This window comes from Argopecten irradians, chromosome 2 (assembly GCF_041381155.1).
Source record: "Argopecten irradians isolate NY chromosome 2, Ai_NY, whole genome shotgun sequence".
NCBI classification, from domain to species: Eukaryota; Metazoa; Mollusca; class Bivalvia; order Pectinida; family Pectinidae; genus Argopecten; species Argopecten irradians.
This window is the reverse complement of record NC_091135.1, coordinates 22,378,978-22,400,568: the sequence shown is the minus strand read 5'-3', so window position 1 is coordinate 22,400,568 and position 21,591 is coordinate 22,378,978. Positions and strand designations below refer to the sequence as shown.

General features: G+C 33.3%; 1 protein-coding gene across 1 annotated transcript in view; it reads left to right on the top strand.

The window, feature by feature from the left end:
• LOC138316516 (mucin-2-like) overlaps positions 1-21,591 on the top strand; it is a 59,908-nt gene that overhangs the window by 23,245 nt on the left and 15,072 nt on the right. The window contains exons 27-53 of the mRNA XM_069258206.1: positions 75-168; positions 538-695; positions 1,988-2,098; positions 2,572-2,691; positions 4,235-4,345; positions 5,012-5,284; positions 5,711-5,943; positions 7,247-7,388; positions 8,140-8,307; positions 9,570-9,794; positions 10,667-10,891; positions 11,321-11,553; positions 12,257-12,398; positions 13,140-13,307; positions 13,910-14,068; positions 14,624-14,862; positions 15,089-15,227; positions 15,843-16,031; positions 16,584-16,822; positions 17,044-17,182; positions 17,798-17,986; positions 18,539-18,777; positions 19,002-19,140; positions 19,756-19,944; positions 20,498-20,681; positions 20,716-20,737; positions 20,959-21,097. Coding sequence (XP_069114307.1) covers positions 75-168; positions 538-695; positions 1,988-2,098; positions 2,572-2,691; positions 4,235-4,345; positions 5,012-5,284; positions 5,711-5,943; positions 7,247-7,388; positions 8,140-8,307; positions 9,570-9,794; positions 10,667-10,891; positions 11,321-11,553; positions 12,257-12,398; positions 13,140-13,307; positions 13,910-14,068; positions 14,624-14,862; positions 15,089-15,227; positions 15,843-16,031; positions 16,584-16,822; positions 17,044-17,182; positions 17,798-17,986; positions 18,539-18,777; positions 19,002-19,140; positions 19,756-19,944; positions 20,498-20,681; positions 20,716-20,737; positions 20,959-21,097 — 4,608 coding nt within the window. The remainder of the gene's footprint in view (positions 1-74; positions 169-537; positions 696-1,987; positions 2,099-2,571; positions 2,692-4,234; positions 4,346-5,011; positions 5,285-5,710; positions 5,944-7,246; positions 7,389-8,139; positions 8,308-9,569; positions 9,795-10,666; positions 10,892-11,320; positions 11,554-12,256; positions 12,399-13,139; positions 13,308-13,909; positions 14,069-14,623; positions 14,863-15,088; positions 15,228-15,842; positions 16,032-16,583; positions 16,823-17,043; positions 17,183-17,797; positions 17,987-18,538; positions 18,778-19,001; positions 19,141-19,755; positions 19,945-20,497; positions 20,682-20,715; positions 20,738-20,958; positions 21,098-21,591) is intronic.

Here is a 21,591-nt window from a genome sequence, read left to right as displayed (position 1 = left end):
ATCAATGTTGAAACTGGTATAACATTTACGTTCTTCACCAATTATCTGACTTGCTTTTGAATTATCATTCGCAGATAACGGATGTATCCCTGCTGACGAATGCCCGTGTAAGTTTGAAGGTGGGGTTTATCCCGCAGGCGTGGCGATCGTTCATGATTGTATGACTTGGTACGTGTACCCGATAAATCCTTTTCTTTATGCACTTTATCATGTAACATACTTCAAAATCATTTTTATATAATAATAGTATTTTTTTTTATTTTCAAAAGGTAAAACACAAGAGCATAATGAAGGACTTATAAAGTGTGTTCGTCAATGATAGTTGTTTGTTGTTTGTCGTGTTTATCAAACACTATGACATTTTAAAATACATATATATATATATTACGGTACTACCAAAGCGATGAACGAAATCTTAATCGTATGTCACTTCATTATATATAGGTCATCACAAACAATAGATTTTCTTTAAAAATCAAAAATGATTTGAAAATCACGTTTTACCATATTGCTTTTTATTTATTATTTTTCTTTCAGTAAATGTGTTTCGGGATTATTTGAGTGTACGGGACAAAGTTGTAAGCCTAACTGTACAGAGGACGAATTCACTTGTTCTAATGGGAAATGCCTTCCTGTAATGTACCAATGTGATGGGATACATGACTGTGATGACGGATCAGAAGAACGGAACTGCAGTAAGCTGTCATTTACTGTCATTTTTCATAGGTCCCTATATAGCCAATAGAAAAGCTGTTACGTTGGTATTAGTGACATCGCAATGGCGTATGAATATATTCCAAGTGCCAGACCGAACTACATCTAATTCTAGTTTACGCTTCGATAATATGTTGTGACATGTTATAATCTTAGTAAACTTGCTGAGCTTTTATTTAACTATCCACAATTTTGCTTTCATTCAACGATAAACTGAAAGACGCTTTCAGTCTTAAATAGGTGTAAAGACTGATTCTTAGGCAACACAGACAACAGTAAGCTCGTCAACTGTAGTTTTACAGTATACACTTAGATCAATATATTTAGTCGCCTCATTATGTCAATGCCGGAGCCAAATAAGGCTTACGGGCACCTCCTCACATGTTAATGAGTCAAAGTTTATTCTGAATTCTTATACATGTAATCCACTGACTACGAAATCAGCGGGTAACATTGCATCTACAGGGATGAACTTTCGATTATCGTCAAGATAGCTTAAATCGAGAATTTTGATCAAATTCGAAAAAAAATGCATAACAGGTTTTTTACTATGCAAATACGACAAATGAGTTATGATAGGAAAGAAGTATTTTAGGAAAATAATTGAAAAAAAAATCCAAAACGGACACTAAAATCAAAATCGTAATAAAGAAAAATATTGTTACAAATATAAATAAGGAAACCGAAATGTTTCAAGCGTTTAGGTGGTAAAATGGTATATCAAATGATTCTCACTTACCAGTTCTTTCGGTTATGATGCGATCCAGATGACCGCCATATTAAATTTCGGCCAAAACGAAAAATTGCATTTTGTTGATGAAATGTGACAAGTAACGTATCAAATTGAGTAGAGTGGCTTTTGTGACGTTGAAAATATTTTTAAGAAATTATATTTACATAAAAATCCAAGATTAATGGGCGAAAGCGGTCTACTGTCATTGTATCATTTTTTTTCTTCATTCATTCATATACATGGGGCAGTCCACCTCGTTATCAATACACATATAACAAAGACAGTCAATGGTATAAGATTATTTATAGAACATACAACATCGCATAGGAAACAAGTATATAATATACAATTATAAATAACATATAATTACACATATAATCGTACATGTATATAATTATTTTAGATTTTATTGAAACATATTGGCACCATTTACCTTACAACCACACACGAGGCATGTGAACAAAAATATTGTGAATACACTTACATATTGTTTGTCACTTCTAAATTTACTAAGCTTACTAAATTTAATCGTATTCACAGCATGTGACCCCGGCCAATGGCGCTGCTACAACGGCAAATGTATAGACGAACAGGAAAAATGTGATGGTTTTAAGGACTGCATGGATGCATCAGACGAATTGGAGTGTGAACGTAAGTGTTACCGATACACTGACCTTCGATATAAATGCTGTCAAACTGAGGTCGTATGATACATCGTGAAATGGGCGACGTAAAAGTTTTAAAATGTTCTAAATGACCTCATTTTGAATAAAGATTAAAAATGCTTTTAGTTTAATTAATATATTTTTCATTTGCTTAAATATTTTATTTCGAAGTAAAAATTTCTTTTTGTGCAAATGGACGTCCTATAGACGTGTATCTGAGTTTGAACTATGATAAAAGATACTACAACTTCTGAGAGAATTATCCCCCTTTGTCAACATCTTGTTTATAAATATATATAAATAAAAAATGTTTTGGCTTGAAACCCTTTAAAGTAAAATCGCTAAAAAAGCAAAATAAAGATATACATCATTTAAGTTTGATAATATATGTCAAAGAAAGGAGACGTCAATGCTTTACAAATAATGAATCTAGAAACTGTAAAATGCTTTTATTCGCAGATCATTGTAAAGATGAGCAAAGGAACTATAAGTGTCCGGACGGAAACTGTATTCCGAGATCTTTTCTGTGCGATGATGAAATCGATTGTTTTGACGGATCAGATGAAGTCAACTGTACTAGTAAGACTTATTTCCATATCACGTCATTTTGATACACACTACAATTTTCAAGGCCTGATCACGGCCTACGGCCTATGGCCTACGTAGGTCTAGCACGGATTAGTACGGTTCACAACTACGGCCTACTACGGTCCAAAGTCTATGGTTAACTACTACAAGACTGCAAGTGTGACCAGTCCTTATATCATACAACATTTTGATCAATGTTTAACATAGCCAACTTATCACTTAATTTTAGACAAAACACCAATCAAAATGACGACTCGCTGCTGTTTTCAGACGATAGTAATCGGGGCATGATTTCGATGACCCGATGACTTCGTCACTGGTGATCGATAAATTAGTGTCCAATATATTATAATGATTTCGTAGTAGTAATGGCCATAAACTGACCGTATAAGGCAGGTGGCCAGTTATTTTATTTTACATATCATATTTACACATGTTAAAATTTAGTCATCCTATCGAATAGTATTTAACTGATCTTAATCTTTCTTTTAAGAATGTACACCTCTGAGAAGTTAAAATTTTCTTTATTAGCGTTTTATCCGTATATATTTTTTGAAATTAGAGTTCATACAATAGAAGAAATTGGAATGAAAAATGTATGTCCGTCAACTCGTTTTTGAGCTGTGGTCACTCAAAGATACCAATTTGACAAAATATTGGATTTAATGAAAATTTTGCCGTTTTTGACTATATACACGAGATATTAAAATCATAATGTCCTAATAAGGTGTTTGATTTATATGGGTATTTGCAGAACTTTTTGCATAGTAGTCTTCTTAAAAAAAATTAGTAGTTATGATTAATAAGATTCATGTTTTTGTCTCAAAATAGCAACGTATGCTACCCTTACCCTTTAATATTGAGCTGCGACATCCACCATTTTCAATCATTTTTGCCAGATTTAACTTTTTTATAGAAACAGTTCTGGTATTAAACTTTTGTAAATATTTTGCATGGAAAAAGGTTGTTCTTTCTAAATAAAGCAGAAATATAGGGGACGGTGTGCTTACTTTTATGCCCGATTGAAATATTTATTTTTCGATATTTCAAAGTAAAATTATAAAAGTTCAATTTATCATTAAATGTAATAATGACAAAAGGGTATCATTTCACACATAAATGCTTTTTAGGTATTTTTTGGTATTTGATTTACCTTGAACCTACTAGAGATTTACAGCAAAAGTTAGCTCGATATAGCTAAAAATGCTGGCGCAATGATGATGTAAGTCAAAGCAAATTTAGAAAAAAAACGTTAAAATTGACTACTCATAGCGAAAAAATACACATTTTCAAAATGGCCGTCAAATGAGTGAATATATTCTTTTAATCCCCATATAAAAAAGTCTACTAAGAATAGAAATGAGATTTTTTTTTAAACAAAATTTGCAACTGACAACTTGCTACAGATATTGATGAATTTTATTTTAAAATCTCATAACTTCTTTGATCTATGTCGAAACAAGACTTCAACGGGTCGCTGACGTTTAGAAGTACAATGACCTCTAGCTAATGATTATGTATTACTCTTATTAAGCTTGCGACAATGACCAATACCAGTGTATGAACACGCTGAAATGCCTACCGAAATCCATATTGTGTGATTACCACGATGATTGTGGAAATGGAGAGGACGAGAGAGGATGCAGTAAGTTTTAAGTTCTGTGTGTTCTTACACAGAAATACTCAGTTACATAGTGGTGCACACATTTAGAGTTTATCAAGAAAAAGTATTCCGGTATACACTTTTACTGAGTTAGTTTTAAAAGAATTCATTATTAATAAATTCATATCAAATAGTTTCGGTGATCAGATTGTGACATTACTTTAAGCGCTGTTTACTTTTGGTTTTTCATTCAAGCATAAAATAAACACTCAACCAGTCACAAAGGGCAAAAAATGGTCCAGACTATGATTTGACCTATTTTCACATACCAAATGTCTTAGGCGAAGTCCAAGTCCACAGTTCCCGATCTAACGAGCAAAACACATTTAAAACTTTTACTAAATTTCATATTCTGCATTATAGTGTTATATCCATTGATCGGTCACTATAAACGATGCTTGACTACTATAAACAGCCTTATTTTAGCGCAGTCAAATTTAAGCGCAAATGCGAAAAACTGTATGTTATGATTTATGTCATTAGCGCGGATATAACACAGTGAAAAGCACTAGAATCAAACATTAAAACTAGTGTGCTAAATAAGCGCGTCTTCAGTTGATATATTCATATAAGCGTTAGATTACGAAAGGGAAAAGTGCCATGTTTCCTTTTAACGTGTCTTTTTTTTCATTGTTTTTAATTTGTCAGGGACATCTTCGACCCCCTACACTACTACCATAATTACTTCAACTCCATCTGAGACAACTTCTAGTCCATCCGAAACAACGACTAGTCCATCTGAGACAACTTCTAGTCCATCTGAGACAACTTCTAGTCCATCCGAAACAACGACTAGTCCAATTAAGACAACTTCTAGTCCACGCGAAACAACAACTGGTTATTCCGAAACAACGAGTCCAACTACATCATCGACTACTTCGATTGTGACTAGCACCAGTACGGTGTCTACGACAACTAAGGGTAACTAAGAGCATGAACATCCCCGAATAATTTATATATGGACGACTTTTATATTTTCTGATGTGTTTTCTTGTTTTCATGCATATGTGCCAGGAATGTACTTATAAATCAAACATACGAGGAAGGAAAACACTTATTTAGAAATACCCGAAACTAGTTTCTTAGGGACGTTTTACATTGAATTTTTCATTTAGGTTGAGGGGTATTTTATTCTATAATTGATCATGGAAGAGTATTGTATACTAAAGTGGGGAAATCAATTTGATATGCATGTTTTTAAACTTGTTTGAAAATCGATTGTTTCATATTTTTCTTTTCATTTAAGAGTATAGTGTGTATGTGTGTATAAAATTATTCCATGTGGGTTAAGTGTTGATAAGAAAGATAATGTCACAGGTAATTTATTATCACAAAATATATTTTCAGAATGTCAGGAAATGAAGATAGATTCCAAGAGCAGTGATTTTAAGCAGACAGTTGATGGGGTAACCTATGCATTAGATTACGTCATAAACCATGAAGTATCAGTCATCGAGTACGAGCCTAAAGATGTCAATATAGACGTCACTTTCATTGAATTATCTGCTCTTATACTTGGTTTCCAACACTTGACAGTATCTGTGTTGGATAGAAGTCGCATCGTTGTGCAAACAATCGACGTGAGTATCATATAGTTTTCTAACATACAATGATTCATGTTTAATAAACTTACCCGTTGACATTTACATTACATTTGAATATTGTATCCAAACTTACACGTGGACATTTACATTACATTTGAATATTGTATTCAAACTTACCCGTGGACATTTACATTACATTTGAATATTGTATCCAAACTTACCCGTGGACATTTACATTACATTTACTTACCCGTGGACATTTACATTACATTTGAATAATGTATCCAAACTTACCCGTGGACATTTACATTACATTTGAATAATGTATCCAAACTTACCCGTGTACATTTACATTACATTTGAATATTGTATCCAAACTTACCCGTGGACATTTACATTACATTTGAATATTGTATCCAAACTTACCCGTGGACATTTACATTACATTTGAATATTGTATCCAAACTTACCCGTGGACATTTACATTACATTTGAATATTGTATCCAAACTTACCCGTGGACATTTACATTACATTTGAATATTGTATCCAAACTTACCCGTGGACATTTACATTACATTTGAATATTGTATCCAAACTTACCCGTGGACATTTACATTACATTTGAATATTGTATCCAAACTTACCCGTGGACGTTTACATTACATTTGAATATTGTATCCAAACTTACCCGTAAACATTTACATTACATTTGAATATTGTATCCAAACTTACCGGTGGACATTTACATTACATTTGAATATTGTATCCAAACTTACCCGTGGACATTTACATTACATTTGAATATTGTATCCAAACTTACCCGTGGACATTTACATTACATTTGAATATTGTATCCAAACTTACCCGTGGACATTTACATTACATTTGAATATTGTATCCAAACTTACCCGTGGACATTTACATTACATTTGAATATTGTATCCAAAGCGTGTTGAAACAATTCATCTTTGAATTTATTTTCGTAGCTAAATCAATCTGACTTCCACACCATTTGAAATATATGTGAGATTCATGCGTACATTATTCAAGACTATGTCTGGTTATGACTAACACAGCTGGAAATACTGCATGTTACTAACGTGTTAACATTAACAGCAAAGAACGCCTCCAAACTCGCACAATACCCATATTTGATTATTTTGATGCATAGTTAAATGAGTATTAAGACAGATATGAAGGTTTTATTTTGAAATATTTGAAAGTCTTATTTATGTGCAGTGTATAATTCGAGTATATTGATTTGTGTGTTCACTAAGAACCGCATGTCGAATTAAATAGTTGATGACCTGAAACAATTGTATCATTCCTGTTCACAGGTACCAGTGACTCATGAAGGAATGGTTATCGTGCCATTGGATAACTTTCATGGCTTTTCGTTGAAAGTTGAATTGGAGGCGAATCCAAACGTTTACTTTAAATATTTCATGTTCGAAACCTTAACAATTTGCTACAAACCAAGTAAGTATGACAAAGGCGTCGGCGGCCGAAGTTATATGCAATTGTAGTGGAACCCATTTAATTTGAAATCCGTTATATTGAAATACCGCCGCCTTGTTTTAAATATATTATGATTCCTACTCAAAGTTTTTCTCCTTGGTTATACTGAAATCCTGATAATTTGAAGAGATTTACAATTCATCAACGACTTCAATATAACCGGGTTCCACTGTACATAGGATAATAAGTATTGAAATGCTTTGGGACAATTATTTATGCACGGGAATTATTATTATACCTTACGGGCAATGTTATGTAGTGCTATATCAATAACTAATATACAGCATTACCAGTGTTGAATTAAGTATGGAAATCCATTTTGAAAAAAATCCATACCCTTTGAGAATTTCAAGACGCAAAATGAGCCGAGATATCCCATATTACGGCTCGCCGTTAGGTATTACATTCTGTTTTTAGTTAAAGTATGTATGCATCATGGATAACATTAGGTATTATTGTCATATGTTGTGTTGCTTTTAAACATTTTGATATTTTAAACTATGCGAAAGAATTACAATTTGGGAATAAAACCACTAGGTTCGAAACATATTTCAATCATCATATAATCATGTCATTATATTATATTTATTAGTGTGGATAACAAATAATACAAGCGTTTGTTTGATCAGGTTTTATGTTATAAAAGCATTAACATTGAGTTAAATTTGACCTTGACATGCGTCAATACCCATAATTGTTATTTCTATGACAGCGGTCACGACATCATCCAGTACAGTAACTTCCCCTACATCTACGACAACAACAACAACAACAACGCCACCTACATCTACGACAGTATCAAGCGAAACAACGACAAGCCCGCCATCTACAACTACGAGTTCCCAAACAGCGTCCACAATTAGTACAACTACGCCGGCAGGTAACATAATGTTTCATTGGTATTAAGTATACAAAACGTTTTTGAATTGAAGCAGTTGCAAGGTAACCTTGTATATGCGCATTATCATGATTTGAAACCAATGATTATTTGTTTTAATCAAACTACGATTGCATTTGAAAATGATTAAAGATGCTCTACCGCCGACAAATGTTATTTTTTCATTATCGAAAACAGGAGCAGATGATTTAGTATTTACTTCAGTTACAAAAGTAACTTACTTTACACCATTACCAACCACCATTGGAAAGTTTGAGCTTCTAATTTTAATTCAAGTTAAAATATGAAAAATAATTAAGTACATCCCGAAAAAATTCCGTGGCACTATATCCTATATGGAATGAAGTCCTGATTGCGCATGCACCAAAGGCAAAACGAATTATTTCATATTATTTTTTGTGTTAATTAGACATAAATATACAAGATTAAACACCAATTACTGTTCAAATGATGAATAGCATTACTAATAGTTGTTGTTAAAAACAGTTGTCATATAAGATAAAGCGACAGTGCCCAAATCTTACCAATACCCAGCACTAATACGTTTTATAAAATGTTGCGATCAAGCAACTGTCGTATATGCAGCCAGAAATTGATGTCATGTAATCAAAGAAAGCCTAATTATTTATAATTTGGGCCAGTAGTTTCTCAAATAATCACTCTTTAAGATTATTGGTTTGTTAATTAAAAGTAGATAACAGAGAATTTTCTGTGTTTGAACAAATTGATTAAATCAGTGTTTTCGGTTATTATTTATGTACTCCCACCTTAAGTACTGAAAATGCAAAACTAAGTTCCATCTGTCTGGTTATATTTTGCACTCGTTTTTTTAACATCTTAGTTTTTTAATCTTATTCTGTAAAATCAACTTAATAGTGAAGAATGCAGGATGGATATAATGTTATAAAGAAAATAAGTTTTGAATGTTTACCTTAAAGAACAATATAACTACAGTGTGAATTACAAGACCGATACAATTAAACATTATCATTGAATGAAATCTATACTAGATATGTAAGTATGTTAAGCTACAAACGAGGGCTTATTATTGTAACTGATATATTTTGTAAATGGATGAAATATGGTGAGAAAATATAACGCTTTCAGTGAGTTGATTAATAAAACTATCAATATCTTGTAGGATTGTTTGGAAAACTGATAAGTAGGGATGACATTTGTAATTGATTGTTTATGATATCAAACACTTGTCGATTTGAAGTGGTTCATGGGTATTCCTATTACAGGCACAACCACACTCGAATCCTCAACAACGTCACTTACAACGGCAACAACTACGCAACCACCAACGACTTCATCAACAGCAACGCCGACTTACGAAACACCTACTCCATCCGAAACAACAAGTCCGTCTGAAACAACAACTGGTTATTCCGAAACATCGAGTCCAACTACATCATCAACTGCTTCGATTGTGACTAGCACCAGTACAGTGTCTACGACAACTAAGGGTAACTGAGAGCATGAGCATCCCCGAACAATTGACGACTTTTATATTTTCTGTTCTGTTTTCTTGAGTTATGCATGTAATGTGCCAGGAATGTGATTATATATGTCAAACATATAAGAAAACACGTATTTGGAGACATCTGAAACTAGTTTCTTAGGGTCTTTTTACGTTGAAGTGTACATTTAGATTGAGTAAGATTATACGTCAGTAGCTATTCCCAAAATATTGAATCACTCAAACTATTAACAGCATGGTTTTGCTGTTCTACATCACATGTGAAAAAGTAAACTTATACATGAATGACAACAAACTATTAATTTCGAACATCGTAAAAGTATGAACTTGTATCTGATATGGAAAAAGTGTGTATGCATTAAAAGTGTAAATGATATAGGTCAATAATATTTTGGTGAATGCTTAAAATATTTTTGAATGTATTGCTATATCGTTATTTTGGTGAAGTCGTTGGATAATCTCCAGTTCTTAATACTATTTAAGTTAAAGTGAAGAATGCAGGATGGCTATAATGTTATAAAAGAAAATAAGTTTTGAATGTTTACCTTAAAGAACAATATAACTACAGTGTGAATTACAAGACCGATACAATTAAACATTATCATTGAATGAAATCTATACTAAATATGTAAGCATGTTAAGCTACAAACGAGGGCTTATTATTGTAACTGATATATTTTGTAAATGGATGAAATATGGTGAGAAAATATAACGCTTTCAGTGAGTTGATTAATAAAACTATCAATATCTTGTAGGATTGTTTGGAAAACTGATAAGTAGGGATGACATTTGTAATTGATTGTTTATGATATCAAACACTTGTCGATTTGAAGTGGTTCATGGGTATTCCTATTACAGGCACAACCACACTCGAATCCTCAACAACGTCACTTACAACGGCAACAACTACGCAACCACCAACGACTTCATCAACAGCAACGCCGACTTACGAAACACCTACTCCATCCGAAACAACAAGTCCGTCTGAAACAACAACTGGTTATTCTGAAACAACGAGTCCAACTACATCATCGACTACTTCGATTGTGACTAGCACCAGTACAGTGTCTACGACAACTAAGGGTAACTAAGAGCATGAGCATCCCCGAACAATTTATATATGGACGACTTTTATATTTTCTGATGTGTTTTCTTGAGTTATGCATGCATATGTGCCAGGAATGTACTTATAAATCAAACATATGAGCAATGAAAACATTTGTTTAGAAATACCTGAAACTAGTTTCTTAGGGACGTTTTACATTGAATTTTTTCATTTAGGTTGAGGGGTATTTTATTCTATAATTGATCATGGAAAAGTATTGTATACTTAAGTAGGGAGATCAATTTGATATGCATGTTTTTAAACTTGTCTGAAATCGATTGTTTCATATTTTTCTTTTCATGTAAGAGTATAGTGTGTATGTGTGTATAAAATTATTCCATGTGGGTTAAGTGTTGATAAGAAAGATAATGTCACATGTAATTTATTATCACAAAATATATTTTCAGAATGTCAGGAAATGAAGATAGATTCCAAGAGCAGTGCTGTTAAGCAGACAGTTGATGGGGTAACCTATGCATTAGATTACATCATAAACCATGCCGTATCAGTCATCGAGTACGAACCTAAAGATGTCAATATAGACGTCACTTTCATTGAATTATCTGCTCTTATATTTGGTTTCCAACACTTGACAGTATCTGTGCTGGATAGAAGTCGCATCGTTGTGCAAACAATCGACGTGAGTATCATATAGTTTTCTAACATACAATGATTCATGTTTAATAAACTTACCCGTTGACATTTACGTTACATTTGAATATTGTATCCATACTTACACGTGGTCATTTACATTACATTTGAATATTGTATCCATACTTACACGTGGTCATTTACATTACATTTGAATATTGTATCCAAACTTACCCGTGGACATTTACATTACATTTGAATATTGTATCCAAACTTACCCGTGGACATTTACATTACATTTGAATATTGTATCCAAACTTACCCGTGGACATTTACATTACATTTGAATATTGTATCCAAAGCGTGTTGAAACAATTCATCTTTGAATTTATTTTCGTAGCTAAATCAATCTGACTTCCACACCATTTGAAATATATGTGAGATTCATGCGTACATTATTCAAGACTATGTCTGGTTATGACTAACACAGCTGGAAATACTGCATGTTACTAACGTGTTAACATTAACAGCAAAGAACGCCTCCAAACTCGCACAATACCCATATTTGATTATTTTGTATGCATAGTTAAATGAGTATTAAGACAGAAATGAACGTTTTATTTTGAAATATTTGAAAGTCTTATTTATGTGCAGTGTATAATTCCTGTATATTGATTTGTGTGTTCATTAAGAACCGCATGTAGAATTGAACAGTTGATGACCTGAAACAATTGTATCATTCCTGTTGACAGGTACCAGTGACTCATGAAGGAATGGTTATCGTGCCATTGGATAACTTTCATGGCTTTTCGTTGAAAGTTGAATTGGAGGCGAATCCAAACGTTTACTTTAAATATTTCATGTTCGAAACTTTAACAATTTGCTACAAACCAAGTAAGTATGACAAAAGTGGAGTTATATGCAATTGTAGTGGAACCCATTTAATTTGAAATCCGTTATATTGAAATACCGCCGCCTTGTTTTAAATATATTATGATTCCTACTCAAAGTTTTTCTCCTTGGTTATACTGAAATCCTGATAATTTGAAGAGATTTACAATTCATCAACGACTTCAATATAACCGGGTTCCACTGTACATAGGATAATAAGTATTGAAATGCTTTGGGACAATTATTTATGCACGGGAATTATTATTATACCTTACGGGCAATGTTACGTAGTGCTATATCAATAACTAATATACAGCATTACCAGTGTTGAATTAAGTATGGAAATCCATTTTGAAAAAAATCCATACCCTTTGAGAATTTCAAGACGCAAAATGAGCCGAGATATTCCGTATTACGGCTCGCCGTTAGGTATTAAATTCTGTTTTTAGTTAAAGTATGTATGCATCATGGATAACATTAGGTATTATTGTCATATGTTGTGTTGCTTTTAAACATTTTGATATTCTAAACTATGCGAAAGAATTACAATTTGGGAATAAAACCACTAGGTTCGAAACATATTTCAATCATCATATAATCATGTCATTATATTATATTTATTAGTGTGGATAACAAATAATACAAGCATTTGTTTGATCAGGTTTTATGTTATAAAAGCATTAACATTGAGTTAAATTTGACCTTGACATGCGTCAATACCCATAATTGTTATTTCTATGACAGCGGTCACGACATCATCCAGTACAGTAACTTCCCCTACATCTACGACAACAACAACAACAACAACGCCACCTACATCTACGACAGTATCAAGCGAAACAACGACAAGCCCGCCATCTACAACTACGAGTTCCCAAACAGCGTCCACAATTAGTACAACTACGCCGGGAGGTAACATAAAGTTTCATTGGTATTAAGTATACAAAACGTTTTTGAATGGAAGCAGTTGCAAGGTAACCTTGTTTATGCGCATTATCATGATTTGAAACTAATGATAATTTGACTTAATCAAACTACGATTGCATTTGAAAATGCTTAACGAGTATCACTCAAACACATGGATTTCTGCACAGCCGATAATTGTGATACCACGAAACAATCTTTCACGAATGACTAACGTAAATTTTTGCAAATGTAAAATTAATATCACTGAAGTTCTATATAAATAGAAATTTTTTAATTGGTGAAATTGAATATTAATTAACTTTAAGAATACAATTGTGAGATGCTGTTAAGGGATTGATAATTTCAAAATGCCCAAAATACCCTTTCTATAAATGGATTCAAATAATGAATAAAAGATTTTTTTCTCTTATAAACCCTGATATTTTATAAAGCAATCATTGGATGAATCGGGATAAAGAGGCGTTTCCATTTTTAAAATGTTAATGCAAAGCGAGTGAAATATTACTGTAGTATACGAAAAGTTAATGTCCGTGCTTGCTACACTATCATTATAGCTTACATACCTATAATTGTTATTTATATGACAGCGAGCACGGCATCCTCCAATACAGTAACTTCACCTACATCTACAACGACGACGACGACAACAACAACAACGACACCGCCGTCAGTATCGAGTGAAACAACAAGTCCCAGCCAAACAACGACAAGCCCGCCATCCACAATTAGTACAACTACGGCGGCAGGTACACATAATGTTTCATTGGTATTAAGAATGCAAAACGTTTTTAAACGGAAGCAGTTGTAAGATAACCTTGTATTTGGCGCATTATCATGAATCAAACTACGATTGCTTTGGAAAATGTTTGACGAGTATCACTCAAACACATGGATTTGTGATGTACAAAAGACCAGAAATTAAACACAATTTAATGGATAAGTATTTTATCATTTGCTAATGAAGTCCAAGTACTGTAAACGTACTTATTTTAACGGAGTCAAATTTGTGCAAAAAATGCGAAACACTTGAGCGTATGATTTATTAGCGCTGACATCAATTAACGGAATTCGGCGATTCAATACCGGTAATACTCTTTCACAGTATTAAGCGCTGTACATGAAATAGCGCTTCAAAAAGACGACGTGAAAAGCGCTAAAATAGTATTACCGTTAACATATATACGTTTAAAGTACGTCAAAGTAAAAGACAAATACGACATTTGTTTCCTGGTAAACGACAATAAGCGCAAATACGGTTTTTACCTATATGTCTTAATGATTTCACGTTGTTGCCTTTGCAGAGTGTCTTAAAGTTGTACTAAACTCGACCTCCTCAGACGATTTAACACAGACCACAAACGACGGAGAGACGCATGCACTCAACGAATCGTTTTCCCTCTTTACACCAATCATATACTATGAATTCAAAAAAATAGATACCGATGTAACATTCATATCTTTTGTTGGTACCGTGACTGGTGCTAGTCACATCAAAGTGTCGGTCCTTGATAAAAACAGTGATACACTGGACTCGTTTGATGTAAGTTGTTTGTTGCACTGAAGGCATGTAAACACTATAATATCAGAAATAATGATTTACACAAAGAATTGTTAAGTTGTAAGCCTATAATTTATTGATCCCATATATATTTTAACTTTAAACTCCCGTGAATATGTCATTGCATTGATTTTGCTGATTTTACATATATGTTATATATTTAGCATCAATGGATGTATGAGAAATGAGACCGTTTTATGCTTAACAGATGGACGTTAGCAATGATGGGCAAGTAGAAGTGCTTTTAGGCAACACTGACGGAAATTCTTTGGAAGTAGAGCTATTGCCTTCTGGATATCAGGCAATTCAGTTTGAGTTCCTCTACTTACAATTTTGCTACTCGCCAGGTAAGCATTTTATTATTGAACAAGGGAAACGAGAATGGGAAATGAAACATATGTTTGATTATGTTTTGAAGTGTTTATAACATGACATATATCTGAACAACTAATAGTTATTACAAACATAGTTTGAAGAAACTGTTTCTGCAAAGCAGATAATTGTAATACCAGGAAACATTCCTTCATGAGCAACTAACGTAAATTCCCGCAATATAAAATGATATCACTAAGGTTCTGTATAAATATATATTCTTTAATTGATTAACTTTAACATTAATATACTATAAGAATACAATTGTGAAAGGCTGTTTCTGGTATCAATTAACATATATCATTGTAAGTGTTGTATTGTGTATGGACTACCACTTTAAGGGAGAAACAAATGGATCGATAATTTTAAAATGCCCTAAATATACTTTCTTTAAATGGATTAAAATAGTGAATAGAAGAATCGATTTTTTCTTTTATATCCTGGTATTTTATAAAACACTCAATGTTTCCATTGTTAAAATGTTAATTCAAAGCGAGTGAAATATTACTGTAGTATACGAAAAGTTAATATCCGTGCTTGCTACACTATCATTACATCTTAAATACCTATAATTGTTATTTTCATGACAGCGAGCACGACATCCTCCAGTACAGTAACTTCACCTACATCTACAACGACGACGACGACGACAACAACAACAACGACACCGCCGTCAGTATCGAGTGAAACAACAAGTCCCATCCAAACAACGACAAGCCCGCCATCAACAACGACGAGTTCCCAAACAGAGTCCACAATTAGTACAACTACGGCGGCAGGTACACATAATGTTTCATTGGTATTAAGAATGCAAAACGTTTTTAAACGGAAGCAGTTGTAAGATAACCTTGTATTAGGCGCATTATCATGAATCAAACTACGATTGCGTTGGAAAATGTTTGACGAGTATCACTCAAACACATGGATTTGTGATGTACAAAAGACCAGAAATTTAACACAATTTAATGGATAAGTATTTTATCATTTGATAATGAAGTCCAAATACTCTTAACGTACTTATTTTAAGCAGTCAAATTTGTGCGAAATATGCGAAACACTTGAGCGTATGATTTATTAGCGCTGACATCAATTAACGGAATTCGGCGATTCAATACCGGCAATACTCTTTCACAGAATTAAGCGTTGTACATGAAATAGCGCTTCAAAGACGACGCGAAAAGCGCTAAAATAGTATTACCGTTAACATATATACGTTTAAAGTACGTCAAAGTAAAAGACAAATACGACATTTGTTTCCTGGTAAACGACAATAAGCGCAAATACGGTTTTTACCTATATGTCTTAATGATTTCACGTTGTTGCCTTTGCAGAGTGTCTTAAAGTTGTACTAAACTCGACCTCCTCAGACGATTTAACACAGACCACAAACGACGGAGAGACGCATGCACTCAACGAATCGTTTTCCCTCTTAACACCAATCATATACTATGAATTTAAAAACATAGATACCGATGTGACATTCATATCTTTTGTTGGTACCGTGACTGGTGCTAGTCACATCAAAGTGTCGGTCCTTGATAAAAACAGTGATACACTGGACTCGTTTGATGTAAGTTGTTTGTTGCACTGAAGGCATGTAAACACTATAATATCAGAAATAATGATTTACACAAAGAATTGTTAAGTTGTAAGCCTATTTCCATTGATCCCATATATATTTTAACTTTAAACTCCCGTGAATATGTCATTGCATTGATTTTGCTGATTTTACATATATGTTATATATTTAGCATCAATGGATGAGAAATGAGACCGTTTTATGCTTAACAGATGGACGTTAGCAATGATGGGCAAGTAGAAGTGCTTTTAGGCAACACTGACGGAAATTCTTTGGAAGTAGAGCTATTGCCTTCTGGATATCAGGCAATTCAGTTTGAGTTCCTCTACTTACAATTTTGCTACTCGCCAGGTAAGCATTTTATTATTGAACAAGGGAAACGAGAATGGGAAATGAAACATATGTTTGATTATGTTTTGAAGTGTTTATAACATGACATATATCTGAACAACTAATAGTTATTACAAACATAGTTTGAAGAAACTGTTTCTGCAAAGCAGATAATTGTAATACCAGGAAACATTCCTTCATGAGCAACTAACGTAAATTCCCGCAATATAAAATGATATCACTAAGGTTCTGTATAAATATATATTCTTTAATTGATTAACTTTAACATTAATATACTATAAGAATACAATTGTGAAAGGCTGTTTCTGGTATCAATTAACATATATCATTGTAAGTGTTGTATTGTGTATGGACTACCACTTTAAGGGAGAAACAAATGGATCGATAATTTTAAAATGCCCTAAATATACTTTCTTTAAATGGATTAAAATAGTGAATAGAAGAATCGATTTTTTCTTTTATATCCTGGTATTTTATAAAACACTCAATGTTTCCATTGTTAAAATGTTAATTCAAAGCGAGTGAAATATTACTGTAGTATACGAAAAGTTAATATCCGTGCTTGCTACACTATCATTACATCTTAAATACCTATAATTGTTATTTTTATGACAGCGAGCACGCCATCCTCCAGTACAGTAACTTCACCTACATCTACAACGACGACGACGACGACAACAACAACAACGACACCGCCGTCAGTATCGAGTGAAACAACAAGTCCCATCCAAACAACGACAAGCCCGCCATCAACAACGACGAGTTCCCAAACAGAGTCCACAATTAGTACAACTACGGCGGCAGGTACACATAATGTTTCATTGGTATTAAGAATGCAAAACGTTTTTAAACGGAAGCAGTTGTAAGATAACCTTGTATTAGGCGCATTATCATGAATCAAACTACGATTGCGTTGGAAAATGTTTGACGAGTATCACTCAAACACATGGATTTGTGATGTACAAAAGACCAGAAATTTAACACAATTTAATGGATAAGTATTTTATCATTTGATAATGAAGTCCAAATACTCTTAACGTACTTATTTTAAGCAGTCAAATTTGTGCGAAATATGCGAAACACTTGAGCGTATGATTTATTAGCGCTGACATCAATTAACGGAATTCGGCGATTCAATACCGGCAATACTCTTTCACAGAATTAAGCGTTGTACATGATATAGCGCTTCAAAGACGACGCGAAAAACGCTAAAATAGTATTACCGTTAACATATATACGTTTAAAGTACGTCAAAGTAAAAGACAAATACGACATTTGTTTCCTGGTAAACGACAATAAGCGCAAATACGGTTTTTACCTATATGTCTTAATGATTTCACGTTGTTGCCTTTGCAGAGTGTCTTAAAGTTGTACTAAACTCGACCTCCTCAGACGATTTAACACAGACCACAAACGACGGAGAGACGCATGCACTCAACGAATCGTTTTCCCTCTTAACACCAATCATATACTATGAATTTAAAAACATAGATACCGATGTGACATTCATATCTTTTGTTGGTACCGTGACTGGTGCTAGTCACATCAAAGTGTCGGTCCTTGATAAAAACAGTGATACACTGGACTCGTTTGATGTAAGTTGTTTGTTGCACTGAAGGCATGTAAACACTATAATATCAGAAATAATGATTTACACAAAGAATTGTTAAGTTGTAAGCCTATTTCCATTGATCCCATATATATTTTAACTTTAAACTCCCGTGAATATGTCATTGCATTGATTTTGCTGATTTTACATATATGTTATATATATTTTAGCATCAATGGATGAGAAATGAGACCGTTTTATGCTTAACAGATGGACGTTAGCAATGATGGGCAAGTAGAAGTGCTTTTAGGCAACACTGACGGAAATTCTTTGGAAGTAGAGCTATTGCCTTCTGGATATCAGGCAATTCAGTTTGAGTTCCTCTACTTACAATTTTGCTACTCGCCAGGTAAGCATTTTATTATTGAACAAGGGAAACGAGAATGGGAAATGAAACATATGTTTGATTATGTTTTGAAGTGTTTATAACATGACATATATCTGAACAACTAATAGTTATTACAAACATAGTTTGAAGAAACTGTTTCTGCAAAGCAGATAATTGTAATACCAGGAAACATTCCTTCATGAGCAACTAACGTAAATTCCCGCAATATAAAATGATATCACTAAGGTTCTGTATAAATATATATTCTTTAATTGATTAACTTTAACATTAATATACTATAAGAATACAATTGTGAAAGGCTGTTTCTGGTATCAATTAACATATATCATTGTAAGTGTTGTATTGTGTATGGACTACCACTTTAAGGGAGAAACAAATGGATCGATAATTTTAAAATGCCCTAAATATACTTTCTTTAAATGGATTAAAATAGTGAATAGAAGAATCGATTTTTTCTTTTATATCCTGGTATTTTATAAAACACTCAATGTTTCCATTGTTAAAATGTTAATTCAAAGCGAGTGAAATATTACTGTAGTATACGAAAAGTTAATATCCGTGCTTGCTACACTATCATTACATCTTAAATACCTATAATTGTTATTTTTATGACAGCGAGCACGCCATCCTCCAGTACAGTAACTTCACCTACATCTACAACGACGACGACAACGACAACAACAACAACGACACCGCCGTCAGTATCGAGTGAAACAACAAGTCCCATCCAAACAACGACAAGCCCGCCATCAACAACGACGAGTTCCCAAACAGAGTCCACAATTAGTACAACTACGGCGGCAGGTACACATAATGTTTCATTGGTATTAAGAATGCAAAACGTTTTTAAACGGAAGCAGTTGTAAGATAACCTTGTATTAGGCGCATTATCATGAATCAAACTACGATTGCGTTGGAAAATGTTTGACGAGTATCACTCAAACACATGAATTTGTGATGTACAAAAGACCAGAAATTTAACACAATTTAATGGATAAGTATTTTATCATTTGATAATGAAGTCCAAATACTCTTAACGTACTTATTTTAAGCAGTCAAATTTGTGCGAAATATGCGAAACACTTGAGCGTATGATTTATTAGCGCTGACATCAATTAACGGAATTCGGCGATTCAATACCGGCAATACTCTTTCACAGAATTAAGCGTTGTACATGAAATAGCGCTTCAAAGACGACGCGAAAAAGCGCTAAAATAGTATTACCGTTAACATATATACGTTTAAAGTACGTCAAAGTAAAAGACAAATACGACATTTGTTTCCTGGTAAACGACAATAAGCGCAAATACGGTTTTTACCTATATGTCTTAATGATTTCACGTTGTTGCCTTTGCAGAGTGTCTTAAAGTTGTACTAAACTCGACCTCCTCAGACGATTTAACACAGACCACAAACGACGGAGAGACGCATGCACTCAACGAATCGTTTTCCCTCTTAACACCAATCATATACTATGAATTTAAAAACATAGATACCGATGTGAACATTCATATCTTTTGTTGGTACCGTGACTGGTGCTAGTCACATCAAAGTGTCGGTCCTTGATAAAAACAGTGATACACTGGACTCGTTTGATGTAAGTTGTTTGTTGCACTGAAGGCATGTAAACACTATAATATCAGAAATAATGATTTACACAAAGAATTGTTAAGTTGTAAGCCTATTTCCATTGATCCCATATATATTTTAACTTTAAACTCCCGTGAATATGTCATTGCATTGATTTTGCTGATTTTACATATATGTTATATATTTAGCATCAATGGGTGAGAAATGAGACCGTTTTATGCTTAACAGATGGACGTTAGCAATGATGGGCAAGTAGAAGTGCTTTTAGGCAACACTGACGGAAATTCTTTGGAAGTAGAGCTATTGCCTTCTGGATATCAGGCAATTCAGTTTGAGTTCCTCTACTTACAATTTTGCTACTCGCCAGGTAAGCATTTTATTATTGAACAAGGGAAACGAGAATGGGAAATGAAACATATGTTTGATTATGTTTTGAAGTGTTTATAACATGACATATATCTGAACAACTAATAGTTATTACAAACATAGTTTGAAGAAACTGTTTCTGCAAAGCAGATAATTGTAATACCAGGAAACATTCCTTCATGAGCAACTAACGTAAATTCCCTCAATATAAAATGATATCACTAAGGTTCTGTTTAAAATATATATTCTTTAATTGATTAACTTTAACATTAATATACTATAAGAATACAATTGTGAAAGGCTGTTTCTGGTATCAATTAACATATATCATTGTAAGTGTTGTATTGTGTATGGACTACCACTTTAAGGGAGAAACAAATGGATCGATAATTTTAAAATGCCCTAAATATACTTTCTTTAAATGGATTAAAATAGTGAATAGAAGAATCGATTTTTTCTTTTATATCCTGGTATTTTATAAAACACTCAATGTTT